This window comes from Semicossyphus pulcher, unplaced genomic scaffold (genome assembly GCF_022749685.1).
Source record: "Semicossyphus pulcher isolate SPU_LCO1_2020_fin unplaced genomic scaffold, fSemPul1.0.p SCAF_4, whole genome shotgun sequence".
NCBI lineage: Eukaryota > Metazoa > Chordata > Actinopteri > Labriformes > Labridae > Semicossyphus > Semicossyphus pulcher.
The window spans coordinates 14,997,262-15,010,517 of NW_027211715.1; the positions used below are offsets into that span (position 1 = coordinate 14,997,262).

A 13,256-nucleotide genomic window follows, 5' to 3' on the forward strand; every position below is an offset into this window, starting at 1 on the left:
CCGCATCAGGTCAATGTGTGCTTTTGTGGGCAGTGTGTTACAAGGACTGTTCTTATGAGGCCGATGACGACGTGTTTGAAAGAAGGTGAGCATTCTCTGCTCATGTAACAAGAGTCATCATTACAATGGGGTGGAGTGTGGGTAAAAGTAAGAGTAGCCAACAACTCTGACGTACCGAAACAGGATCCTCTTTAGAAGCTGCTGGTCTCCCTCTGTGTAGCCCGGCCAGTCCTTCTGAATTTCCTTGTACAAAAAGTCCTTCAATGTGAAGGTGTTGTCTCGCCCATTCAGGTTCGCCACCTAGGAAATAAGAAAGAGGCATGGGTGAGTCTACTTTCCTCTGCAGTTGAGGATGACTGAACTGTGAGGTCTAAGTGAGTGACTAAAAGTGAAAATACTGGGGCAGTTAATGTGTTTGTGTGTAACCTGTTGCAGGTGGCTATCCAGGGAGTCCTTGTCTAATGGCAAGAGGCCGTCTTTCTGCAGCCTCAGGATCAGCTCAGGCTTCTTGTAAGGCTTCAGGGCCAACAGGTGTAGGAGGCGCTCTCGAAGCGGCCTGTGCTGAGCTGTGCCTTTCTTCAGCGTACTGCTGGAGATGATGACAGGCCGAGATGTCCTGCGTAACGGGGCGATGTCTGAGAGGCCAGGCGCCGGTTTCCGGATCTGGACCTTCTTACCTGAGGTGTGGAGGAGTCAAGGAAGAGTTGCATGAGAAACAGTCAGAGTGGCTGTGGCCCTTAACAGACCTAGTATTAACATGTGGTTTTCTTGATCACATGAAGAGTGGACAGCCTTAACTACAGGTCTGAACACACACAGGACGGATTGAGGACGCATTCGGATCTGATTACTCTGGCCACGCATTTATCCACATACATCTGGTCGTGTGAACGCACGTGTCCTGGGGCACATCAAGCCCCGCCCACTATAGCCGTATCCACGGCAACAATCACGTGGATACGGGAGATCACTCGCCTCTCTTTCCTGTCTGATTTAACATTTCTCAGCTGAAAATATAATTTTTATGCATTTCTCATGTCACTCCAGCTGTGCAAAGGTAGATCCATGCATGAGAGCGGAGTGTGCACGGAAATACAGACAGATCGTGTCTGTGTTTAATCATTGAGAGAGAGAATTAATTTTTTTAATATCCCGAACTGACGAGGGAGAGAGACGGTGCTGGTCAGAGATGTGATCCAGGAGCAGTTTATCACAGTTTAAAAGTCAAGTGATCCACATGAACTTTATTAGAAATGTTAATCATGCAGCACAGTGAGGAGGAGACAGATCTGTGTGTGTTTCATGCCTGGCTTAATAGCATTCGTAATATACATAAAGTATAAACTACACCTTCACATCACATGCCGTGAATGACACGAGCAGGAGCTATAACCCGCGTGCAGATCATCACAGTTTATAATAATGCAGCGCGGGGAGGAAACCGCTGTGTGTTAATCGTGCGGCTCTTTCTTTGTCTGTCAGTGTTAACAGAGACTCCAGTCTGTTGTGTATCATGTATTTGATAAACACAGAGCTGTGGAGGATAATCAGGCTTCATGATCAAGTTTTATATCACAAGTCTGCGATCACCCGCTCCCTCCCCCTTTGTGCTCGTGCGCAGCAGCTCTCCCCCTCTCTGTGCTGCGAGTTTGCATCACACTTTCTTTCATAATGTTTTATATTATTAAATGAGAAGTCTAATGAAGGAGACCGAGCCTGCGGGTTTATTTGCATACAGAGCGGGATGAAAGTGAGGTCCGATCACAAGTGGTCACTGAAGACGGATTCGAGGGGCTTGTTAATGCTAGGTGTGAACTGCTGAGCTGACCACTAATCTATTTAGAAATCTGTTGAACAGTATTTTGTGACACCTGGTAACATTCATTACACATGTTTTACACATTTGTGTACATTTTCTCTTTCCTAAAATTTTTTATATTTTCTTTCCTTTAAAACAGAATTGAAATAATCTTATCAACAACTTCTCTGTAGTGTTAAACGTCTCAAGTTAAAAAAGCGACTCATGAGATGACTCTTTGGCTGGCACCCAGTGCTCGGAAACTGAAAATAACTGAAATATCAGAAAGAAATACATTTATTTCTGTCAACATCTTTGAGCTCAGAGTGATAATGGCTGAGAGAGCTTGCAGATGACTCACAGAAGATGTATCATGCGCTGATCTTTACCACAGCCACATCCACCCAAACTCACCTTCCATTACAAACAACAGCTATTATCACCTCCTCCGACTGAGTGCTTTTTGTTTTTTTTCAGTTGATTCAGATTCAAATGTTTCTTGTTTTTCCTCCTACTGAGACCAAAACATTGTTCGGCTTCACGGCGCTCATGGACTAAACATTATTGACTCATCATTAAACAGTGAAGAGGCTTTCGCTTGAGTTATTTCTTTGCAGGCAGTGAGGCAGGGCTGCACGATGTGCGTTACAGTTCAGGTCAGACACCAAAACAAGACGTCTGAAAGTTATGTCTGGGGACAACACTACCTCTGCGTGTTTCAATTACATTAAGGAAATGAAGAGTCACAGCGCATGTGGCTTATTACATGTCTGACTATTGAAAGCCACCATCAAATTCAATAAAGTCCTGGTTACAGATGAGGAGTGCTGGCAGTGTGCTGGCCCTCTGCCATGCAGCCTTAAACCTGACCTGTCTGCTGCAATGTGAGCCCATTCACCAGTTCAGGAAGGCTACACAAACACACGGGCCATTTGGGTGTTTGGAGGATACAGATATTCTCCCAGTGCTTGTCAACGCTCAACACTTTCATGGCATTAAATTTGATATATTCTTTCCCGCTGAACCAAAAGCGGAGTTTTTATACCGGCCTTGAAACAGAGGCATGTTTGGTGGTCTGCATGCGTCTGTACCATGTCATCTCCTCACCTACGTATCTTCCTCCAGGCTTGATGACGATAGCACTCCTACTGCGAGTCTCCTCTTCAACTTGGGCCATGCTCTCCCTGGCTTTCTGGTAGGAGTCGTCTGTGGCACATACTGTAATCTTGTCCTGGATCCCACCCAAACAATCCAGCTGAATGCTCCCTTCACTGCCAAAACAAAGAGGAGATGTTGAGAGAGGCAGACAAGGGAAAATGTAGCGATCTCTAAACTTTTGGTTTGAGAAGATGCTACCTAAATCCATCAATCTAAGATCATTCTTAGCGTTAACCTCAAATCTCTCACTATATGCAATAACCCATCCCTTCACTGTGCATTCCTTCCCCAGATGAGATCCATTAAACACCCCGAGGGCACAACTATTATTTTTTCAATTTCCATCCAACTGTGGGTTCCCACAGTACGACTCACTGCCGCATCAAATCCCATGCTTTCCTGACTCGCCGGCTCTCTTTGATTTGCCTCCACTTTGATGAGGATTTGGCAGAAAATGAGATGTTGCTGGCTCAGTCAGTGGAAGCTCAGCGCTGTCATTTGGGTTTTATACTGGAACTCAAGGTTGATTAGGATTCAATCAGAAATGTGGATGAACTCCATCTGACCCGCTAGTTGAACATACTTTCAGAATAACTGGGTCCAAAACTTGACAGTCAGAGGAGCAAACGATTCTGTTTCTTTCTCCTTCAACACAGACATCTGGTCCTATTCATTTATTCAGTCGGCACACTTTGGCACAAATTAAATCAATCAATTTTTGGCCAGACTAAAGTGTGCAGAAGTTGTGAGTTTGTTGTCAGAAAGTAAGGTTTAATGGGCTTGATGCTGAGAAGGGCTTGGACCAACACCATCAGCAGGTCTTGTGTCATTGCTCATTGAAACAACTATACACTGGCAATCTAATTTAGCGGGAGACATCCAGAGAAGTAAAAAACTAACAAGCATGCAATGTTCTAAATAAATTTAATTATGCTCTTGCACTTTATTCCATTTCATATTGTTTTATTGAAAATATACAAGTACATCATTTAACAGTGTAGTGCCAATAAAGCTGAAACTTAGAGTCCTGATCGTGTTCATCAGTTGTGTCCGTTAAGCATCAAACTGGAAACACTCATTAGGTAACCGTCCAAAGACTGTTGATTATTTACACTGAACCAAAAGACTGTGGGGTCGTGATTCCAAACATTACCCACGTTTTACATAAATTTGACATAAGACTTTTTTAGTGACACATCTGATAAAGAGAGGAGAGTAAAGAGTGAGTGTTTTCTTTCACCTTGTGATGTACTGCTGGATGCAGTCGAAGCTGCCCTGGGGGTTATCTCGGCCCACATTCGACAGGTAGAAAGTAAACGTGTGCAGTTCACTGGAATTTTCTGACCGTGGTATTGAAATTTTCTGTTGAAGACAGAGGAAAAAAACACAAATATAGAAGTTAACATATGAAAAAACTAGGTCAAAACCTAGTGTGTGGCTGACCGCATCAGGTCAACGTGCGCTTTTATGGGCAATGTGTTACAAGGACTGTCCTTATGAGGCCCTTGACAACATGATTGAAAGCAGGTGCGTGCTGCGGACGTAGGTGAGGACAGTGGAGGAGCAGCCCCGCCTACTCCCCAAACAAAGTATCCAGAGCCGTATAGACAGAGTCGCGCCAGTGGAGGTCCAATATGCTCCATGATCCACCATTGCGATGTCGCAACTCTCTCTCTCTATGGCTCTGAAAGAACCGTCAGTCAGTCAGTCACATACGGACCCATGTGTAGGGTTGACCCCGGCCGGCCAAAAAAAACCCAACAAGATTATAATTAATAAATAGATTGGACCGTTTTAAAAAGGTGTGTTTCCTCCATTCTGCTTCATATGAACCTATTCGTCATTGTGTGAGGGATCAGTGAGATCCTTTTCAGTCAAGTGCTCAGACAGTATGACTAACAAAACTCCACACCCTATTTGTAGACTCCACTTTCTTTTTTTTAATGTATACACTATTGCAGCACCTGGCCATGACTAAGCAAAGCTGTGAATTGGCCCCAGGCATTTTCTTACCGGCTTCAAAAACAATAAAAACCTCACAGAAAGTAGCTTAAAATCTGCCACATTATCGTCCTTCAGCTTATTTCTCCTGGAGAAGTCTCTGCAGACATTCCTAATTGTTTCCAAACGGGTGACTGGAGGAACTGCAGGTAAATTACTATAGCAGAAGAACTATGATCGGTATTTCTGCAGCGTCTGGCCTTCAACAAAGTTATGCACATCCTTTTCCACCCCCAGGAGTAACTTCCTCCCACAGACTACAGGTGTTAATTTAAAAAAACTACAGAGGAAGTGGAGTTAACCACTGCAGCCTCTGCAACCCTGTTATCATCAGCAAGCTGCTGGACACTCTTTAAATGGAGAAAATCATTCGACAAATGACATCTTGACAGGCATGACATGTTTTTAAGAGAGAAATGTGAATAACAGCGGAGAAAGCACGACCGATTCCACATAAAACTGCTCTTATCAGACATGCATTAGGATGTGTTCAAGATTTTATTTTATTTTGACAAGTCCTGAGGAGAGAAACTTCGCTCAAACTACTTAACAACTAAAGTCCAGGTTCTGCTTTGTGTTTCCTGGAGGACCCGGCAGGCTGACCCCCTGCTGAGCTCTGTTTTTCTGTGCATGATTTCAAGTGCTGACACATCTTAGGACCGAGCATCCCACTGAGACAGGCTAACAAAAGATAGCTGCAGTTACCAATTAGATTAGTACCCAGGTACAGGTCCTCTCATTGCTGTTGATTTAAACTCGACTCAGCCTGTGACTCACTGGCTCCTCGTTGCTGGGAGTGAACTGTGGTCAGACTGTTTGCAGCTAAGCTCTGTTTACCAAAGGTCCTGACACGTGTGGAAGCTGCAGGTGGCCAACTATAAATAAATACATTGTCCTTTATTTGCCCTACTGGAGGACCTATGCTCTTATTTATGCATAATGCACCACTCCAGTATAACATAACACACACTGCCTCTGCTGCACTTTACATCGAAAGGAGAGACAACTGATTGAAAATACAAACTATTATTAATTATCAACACAGGATGAGATCCTCCTCCAAACAAGGCTATGAACAGGCGGAAGAAGTGGAGAAAAAGTTACACACTGTAAACATTCTGCTCTTAATTTCCACTGTTGCTCCATCTCTGTCTCTTGTCTAACAGGCACTACTACACGTACAGCTCGAACAGCATTCTTCACTAAGTCCTAGATTAAGTTTGAAGCCAAGTCAAAGCTAGCGTTGCCAACCAAGCAACAACCACCCAGTGAAAAATGAAGCCAAACTGCAATTCCTCAACTGGCCACTTGAGGCTGGCTCCAAAAGGTAGTACTTCCCCATAGAGTCCCCCCAACCTCAGTAGAATAAAACATGTTCACAGCCTGCAACCAAAACGGTTTTGGTCTCCATAGCTAATTTTTCTATTCATCTGTACTGTACTTCAACTGTATGGGGTGTGACTTTTAGCCAACTTACTTGCATAAATTATTTTAAAAAGGGGGGTATTATGCTAATTTCAGGCTTCATATTTCACTCTGATACCTGTGGAATAGCTTAGCATAATTTAAAGTTAAAAACTCATTTTTCTCACACATAGATGGACGACGCGTCTCCATTTGCTCTCATTGTGCAAAACTGATGCCAAAATAGCCCCTGGGAGCGCTGCCATCTTGCACTGGTGATGTCATTTGGAGCCAGAGCGGCGCAGTAGAGATCGGTGGGTGTAGCCGCCGTAGCTACTTCAGCTAACCAAAACACACACACTTAAAATACCGAGAAAAAAACAGCAAAGATCCCACACGTTAGCGTGTTTAACAGCAGAACAGCTTATTTGTGTTGGTCTGAAGCAGACGTTCACAGATATGGAAACTTGAATGACTGTAGTGATTGTTTTAGTTACGTCTCCTCTCACCGTTCCTCCCCTACTCTGGTAATCCAGAACAGATCGGCTACACGAGCTGTATTTGAGCTGTCAATCATCCTTTTGACAGCATCAAATAACTAGTTAAAAATAAACTTGTCAGAAAAATGAATACTTGGATGTGAATCAGCATGATAAGAACTAACTATAATGACAGAAACCATGTTTGAGAAAAATTTATTTGGCTTGTATTTTGATTTTATAGTGTGACTCATGTCCATCTGTTAACATGGAGGAGGCGGGCTTTATGACCTATACTGCAGCCAGTCAACAGGGGGCGCTAGAGATGTTTTGGCTTCACTTTAAGGGAGCTGTCATGTCGTCCATCTTTTTATACAGTCAATGGCCTGAAACGACTCAGTCAGTGCTGTCCCTTTAAGAAACCCTGCCCCTACAAGTTCGCTTTCTTCTGATTGGACAGCAAACTGTGTGAAACCTGGCGTTCACAGCAGCCTGCAGACTGAGCTGAGAAGCCTGAGGATTACGCCAACATACTTTTACCTACAAATTTGAAACTTCACCCACGTTTAGTTTGGACATCCAACATTGTAAAATGATATATATGTCTTATAATGTGAAACAGCATAATACTCCCTCTTTAAGTTTAAAGTGATGCATACTTAAGGTTGTGGTCAGTTTGAGTGACGTGGGTGCTGCTAGCTGTCTGCTAGGTGTCACCTAATTCTTGTCACTGAACTTGTGAACCTGTTGAGTGTTTGTGGCGTTAAATATGTTTCATGCAAGTATCAGGTACATTGTTTGCTTTGTGGTTTATTGTACTAACAATCACCCAAAAAGTCTGGTCTGTATTTTTTTCAGTGAATGACATTCTACTATATTATTTATATGTTTGCACAAATAAGCAGGTAATGGAGTCTACACTCACCCTATCTGGCTTTATAAGTCTTTAAGTGGCTGCCCTTGCAAAAAAGTTTTTGGCTTTCCCCTGCAGAGAAGACAGCAGGCTGTGGTTCTATTAAGCTGCTTGTACCGTTTTGTTCTCCTTCCACTTGCTCTCCAGCCTGAGATATCTGCAAGCGAGTGGCAGTCGGCTATGTTCCACAAGCTCTGTTAGCTTTAGTAGTTCAAAAAGTCTGGTCAGCAAGGGCCACAAGTATAATCTGATTCTGTGGGAAACACCATATCAGGCTTATGATTTAGCCTGTATAGATTTGCCAAACCCTCGCTCTCTAGCGCCACCCTCTCGTCTAAATATGGTCGCCTCTGGCTCCAAAAAAAACCCCTCTAACAATATGGGAACAGCCATAATGCCAAACTCTGGGATTCAAAGTTGCAGGCTACAAACCAACGGTTGTCATCAGGGTAGCTCCATCCACGTTTAATAAACAGTCTATGATTTCACCCAGCAAATGCTTGTTCAGGATAGTCCAGTAAGTGGAAACAGTAGCCACATTTTACTTTTAATATCTGCTATAAAATGTTCATTACACCCGACAATAAATAAGCAAAGAAGAAAAACAACTCACACATGATGCAGTTTAGTGTTTGTTGTTCGAGGCTGTTGGAGGCTATGCCCTGCCTCAGTGAAAGGCACTTTGTTGGAGCACAACACATAATGTGGCAGCTTGAAACATGTACTGTTTCCTCGTGGGATGAGAATCAACAATGACACAAGCTGCACTACGCCATGATGTCGTAAAGCATCTAAATACACAGCTGGTACGTTCTCATTACTGTAGAAACACAGAGGAGAAAGGTCGAGGCGAGTTTGTGGATCCAGAGCTGATTAAGAGGCAGAGGAACTGGCTGAAAGGCAAGGCACAGGGGAGTGACTCAGTTGACTCACTGACTCACATTGTAGAGGATAAAGGGTGAGAAGGAAAAGAGGCTCCTCCACACCAAATGGCTCACACTCCAGTTTAACGAACTTGGGAGTGTTGAAACGTTGATGTTCATACATGAAGGAGTACAGCTTCTAAAGAAACTGGCTCAACTTTAAGACGACAGCAGACACTCCCTTGTTTGTTGTAAGTGAGTCGGGCTTCTCTCTAGAATGACCTTACTGTGCAGTTAGACTATAAAACAGCGTCTTTCTGGACTGTTGCTGACAAGGTATTCTCATGTGATGGTTGATGAACATGTGTCCAACTTAGATGATGGAAGTTTTGTTTTATTTTCATGTTTTTTTTTATGTTGCTGTGTCAAAGGACCCACTAAAAACATAATAGTGCAACTATTAGAATATCAAAGCAAATAGTCGGAAATGATGTTGAATAAATCAACATAATGATTCATTAGCTTTTCAACACACGAATGACTTGATAAGCACAAGTAACTGGATCATGTTGGCCTAATAATATAAAACCAACAACTTTCTCTTGTCTGAGCTGCTCTGTCCTTAAAAAAGGTATAATAAGTAGGATTTTCCCAGAAAAATAAAATATAGACTTTTAAAAATATAATACAATATTAATCATCACTTATGGGCCTCTATACATGTGTTGGTGTGTGTGTGTGTGTGTGTGTGCAGACCCTTGTGAGACCCTTCCCTCTGCATCTATTCTGTTGCTTTGCTTTGCACGGGACGTTTTCAGGAGGGGTGCTGTTGTGGTTCCCTGAGCCAATCACAGCGCATAGGTGAGTGTGGGAGTGGTTCAAATTAGCAACTGGGCCCCATTCAGACCGGCGAAAGAGCGATGCAGAGTTGGCTTTCTTTCTGTTGGACAGGTAGGTGCCTCAAACCAGGAAGGACAAGCTAACCGGCAGTTAGCATGGTAGCGCAAAGTTAAACGGCGTTTGGCATGGTAGCGCAAAGCTAAACAGCGGTTAGCATGCTCCTTGTCAGTAACAGATCAGAAAGACGGCGGTTAGCATGCTAGCGCAAAAGGTAACCATGATGCTGTCGGCGATAGCTCGGAGGGGTGGGCTTGTTCTCACACGAGAGAGTGAGAGTGAGCTTCTGGTGAGGAAGAGCCCAGGAGGAGGGGCCCAGTTTGAATGTGTTGTGGACAAAATGCAGGTAAAAATCCTACTTATTATACCTTTAAAACACATCAGGGATAATATATCTTTGTGTACTGTAACTTCAAGCTAATACCCTTTAATAAGCATAACCGCTTACTTATCTTACAACCTAATGTTACAATTTGTTTAACTTGCAAATTGAACACTTTGCATATTAAAGCCTCTGTTGAAGCTGTAGAGCTTTTGCCAGCTGTCAGCACTAATCGTAGACAAAACAGCAATGGAAAAAGGCAGAGGAGCGCACATTAAAGAGCATGGAGAGATTACTTAAAACACTGGATAAAGGGCAGGGACAATGAAACACAGCACCTCTTCCAGTAATAATTCACTTTTTCTAAAGGATCGAAGTGGATTTTTAACAGGTTGTCCAACCACCCCCTCCTTGTTGTGCCTGCAGCTAGCCTCATCTTCTCATTCTGCATGGCATCTAGCAAACAATGCCTCTTTTCAGGTTGGGATTGTTGGAGAGGACCGACCCCCACGCACTTCGTCTGGTCCTCTGTCCAAGGCTGGAGGAGAGGCGACGAGCAAAAAGACAGAAAACAAATCAGAGCGAGATGGACGTCTGACACGAAGGCAATATCAAGGAGGGGGAAAAGCGAACATCTCCCTACCCTAAATGCCACAGGCCACTTAAGCAGAGCTAATAAAGGAAAGAAGCCTGTTTCTGCCAATCATACACACCCAGTTAGAACATAATGACTAAATGATCAGGCGGTTAAAATGAAACACGCAGGATCTGTCAATCTAGCTGATATTTGTCCGTATCATTTGGTTTCATGCAGCACGCCTGTGTTTCCTCTCTGACTACTTAAAAGCTCGACACAAACCTCCCCACAAAAAAACCTCTATTCAATTTTTAGTCTTTTCTTTCTGCAAGAAACTTGGTATGTGTGTGCACACTTTGTAAGAGCTCAGGGAGAGCTGTACAAGATGAATGAATATGAGTGAATGGATATGGGATCTCATTGTGACAGCCAGGCCATCTGCTCTGTAATTTAGCCACTTTCACACTTCTGACTAGCATTCAGATCTCAACAGTAACAGATTTTCCTCCTCCACGGTGAGCTTGCTGCAGCAGTGAAAAACATGCACCACTTTAATATTTCAACGGCTTAAAAACATCAGATAAAAACATCAGGTCTAGTATATGATGAGTGCAATGACAAAAATGACTTCACATGATCACATGCATATCTGTACATGCAATATAGGTATATGCATGTGCTTAACACTTTTCAATGCCTGCCAAAATAAAACGCACTTAAAGCCAGTTAATGACTGATCATACTTATAACATAACAGGCAGGAGTCACACTGAATTATCTTCCTATGGAGACGTATTCGACTTCCCAGAGCAGACATGTTGGTTGGCTCTCAATTTTATATTTAAAAAATACAGAGTGCAAGACGCCAGCATCGATATATCAAGACTTCCAGAGGAGTTTGTTTTAGTAGTTGGGGAATACTGTTATGAATAGTACTCCTAGCATTTTGTTGATGCTCATAATTACATGACTGTGTTAAATACTTGATTCTAATTGGTTAAATACGGCATTCCAATATCTGCTATTTCTTGATAACAGGCCGTTGCTATGAAGAACTGACTGTTGCTAGGGATGCGGCTCTATTCACACAATCCGGAAGATTAACTGGAATCATATCAATTCCCGAAAGAAGTCAGGTAAATTTTAGGTTGGTTTGTTTAGAGAGGGAAAAAAAGAAAAGAGACAACAGTGGACAGAAAGCAATTAAGGTTAAACAATGCAATTTAATGCAAGTAAAAACAGCTAGCTTAGCTTGTTTTAATGCGAGTAAAAACAGCTAGGTTAGCTTGTTTCAATGAGAGTTATAACAGCTAGGTTTGCTCATTTTAAGAAGGCTACAGGGTTAACCATTGCTATGGATGCAGCTCGGATGTGGAGTATAATCATTTTCAAATTAATACAATAATTTCCAAATCAATATTTTGTGTAATATAATTTATTTCCTAAGTAAATAGCTGTGTAATCAGCGGGATAATGTATGGTGAGCAGGTTTTTAATCGATAACCTGCTCACTATACATTATCCCTTTCCGAATAACTGAAAGTGGCTGTCTAGCTTGAATAAATACCTTTGTTCTACTTTCTACATCAAGACAACATCCACATGAAACAATGAATGTTGAAGCAAAGTCCTCGCTTGCTGCTGCAGCTGAAATCTATGAGAGTTTGGAAAGCGTTCAGCGGATTCCCTGAGCAACTCATCTCGCCTTAAAAATACATTTTAACAACAAGCTGTGTGTGTATTACACTGCAGCAAAGGCAGAATGATGTGTTGGCAGCTGTTGTGCTATGATGTGAAAGTGCAGCTGTCTCTAAGCTGTGTTTGCTTGTTATCCATGTGCCGTAGACACGAGAGTGCCAAGTGTAAGAGTGAATTGCTTGTGTACATGTAAGTCACGAGCAAACAAGCCACTGGTCCATTCATTTCCTACTGTGATTCGACTTTTACCATTTTCCATGAGGGGACATTTGCACATTTAGTGTTGAATTTTACAATGAGGAAAGTAGTAACATTTCCCAATGGCACTGCTGAGATGAGGCAACTCTAAATCCTCACGATGAAGACCTTGTGTTGTATAAGACCAGTGTAGCAGACATGTACAGAAAGTCTACGTGCACATGGCACATAGACTTTCTGTACATGTCAGATGGGCAGGCTCACACATGCACACCTTGCCTTTTGCCCGTGCAGGAAGCAGCTGCCTGTACAGAGACTGCTTGTGAACACGAGGATATTTATTGTCTTCATGTGGACAGTTAAATGCTCACATAGGGAGAACTTGCTCTTTGGTGTGAGCTTTGACATCATCATAAACAGGCAGATAGCAGCAACAGGAATAGGCAGAGTTTCTTGCATTACAGTTGCTTCATTTGTTTCTTTACTTAGTTGACCCTTTTTCATATTAACTTGCCGCTACTGCAGCAAAGAGGAAAAGCAGGCAGAGGTAACTTTAGTGTTGCTGCGGTGGTGAATATTAGCAGCTTCAAACACCTGCAGCTTTCACTTTGCTCTCACACAAGTATTGCTGCTTTATGATAGCTTTCATTGCATTATTATAAGAACATTGTTGACACTAGCAGGCCTCCAACAGGTTAACAGCAACAGAGAGCAGCCTTTTATGTGATCCGATTTCAAAGGGAATATTTGAAAAGCATCAGTCCTCTAATACTTCTACAGTGACTGGCACATCAAGATCAAATTTCTACTGAGGGGGGAAAAAAATGTACGGTGGCTTTTAAAACAAACAGGTGAGACATCGGGAAGAACAAGGCAGTGAACACAACCTTTAAAAGGGCTTTAAAGTATTTTTCCTGCCAGGCAAGTTTTGTAAAAGGACCCAGGTGA

General features: G+C 42.7%; 1 protein-coding gene across 1 annotated transcript in view; it reads right to left on the bottom strand.

Moving 5' to 3' along the window:
* Positions 1 to 13,256, bottom strand: part of ell (elongation factor RNA polymerase II) — a 43,184-nt gene that overhangs the window by 12,527 nt on the left and 17,401 nt on the right. The window contains exons 3-6 of the mRNA XM_069680458.1: positions 4,197 to 4,318; positions 2,906 to 3,069; positions 427 to 677; positions 176 to 300 (exon numbers count right to left, since the gene is read on the bottom strand). Of these exons, the coding sequence (XP_069536559.1) occupies positions 176 to 300; positions 427 to 677; positions 2,906 to 3,069; positions 4,197 to 4,318 (662 nt within the window). The remainder of the gene's footprint in view (positions 1 to 175; positions 301 to 426; positions 678 to 2,905; positions 3,070 to 4,196; positions 4,319 to 13,256) is intronic.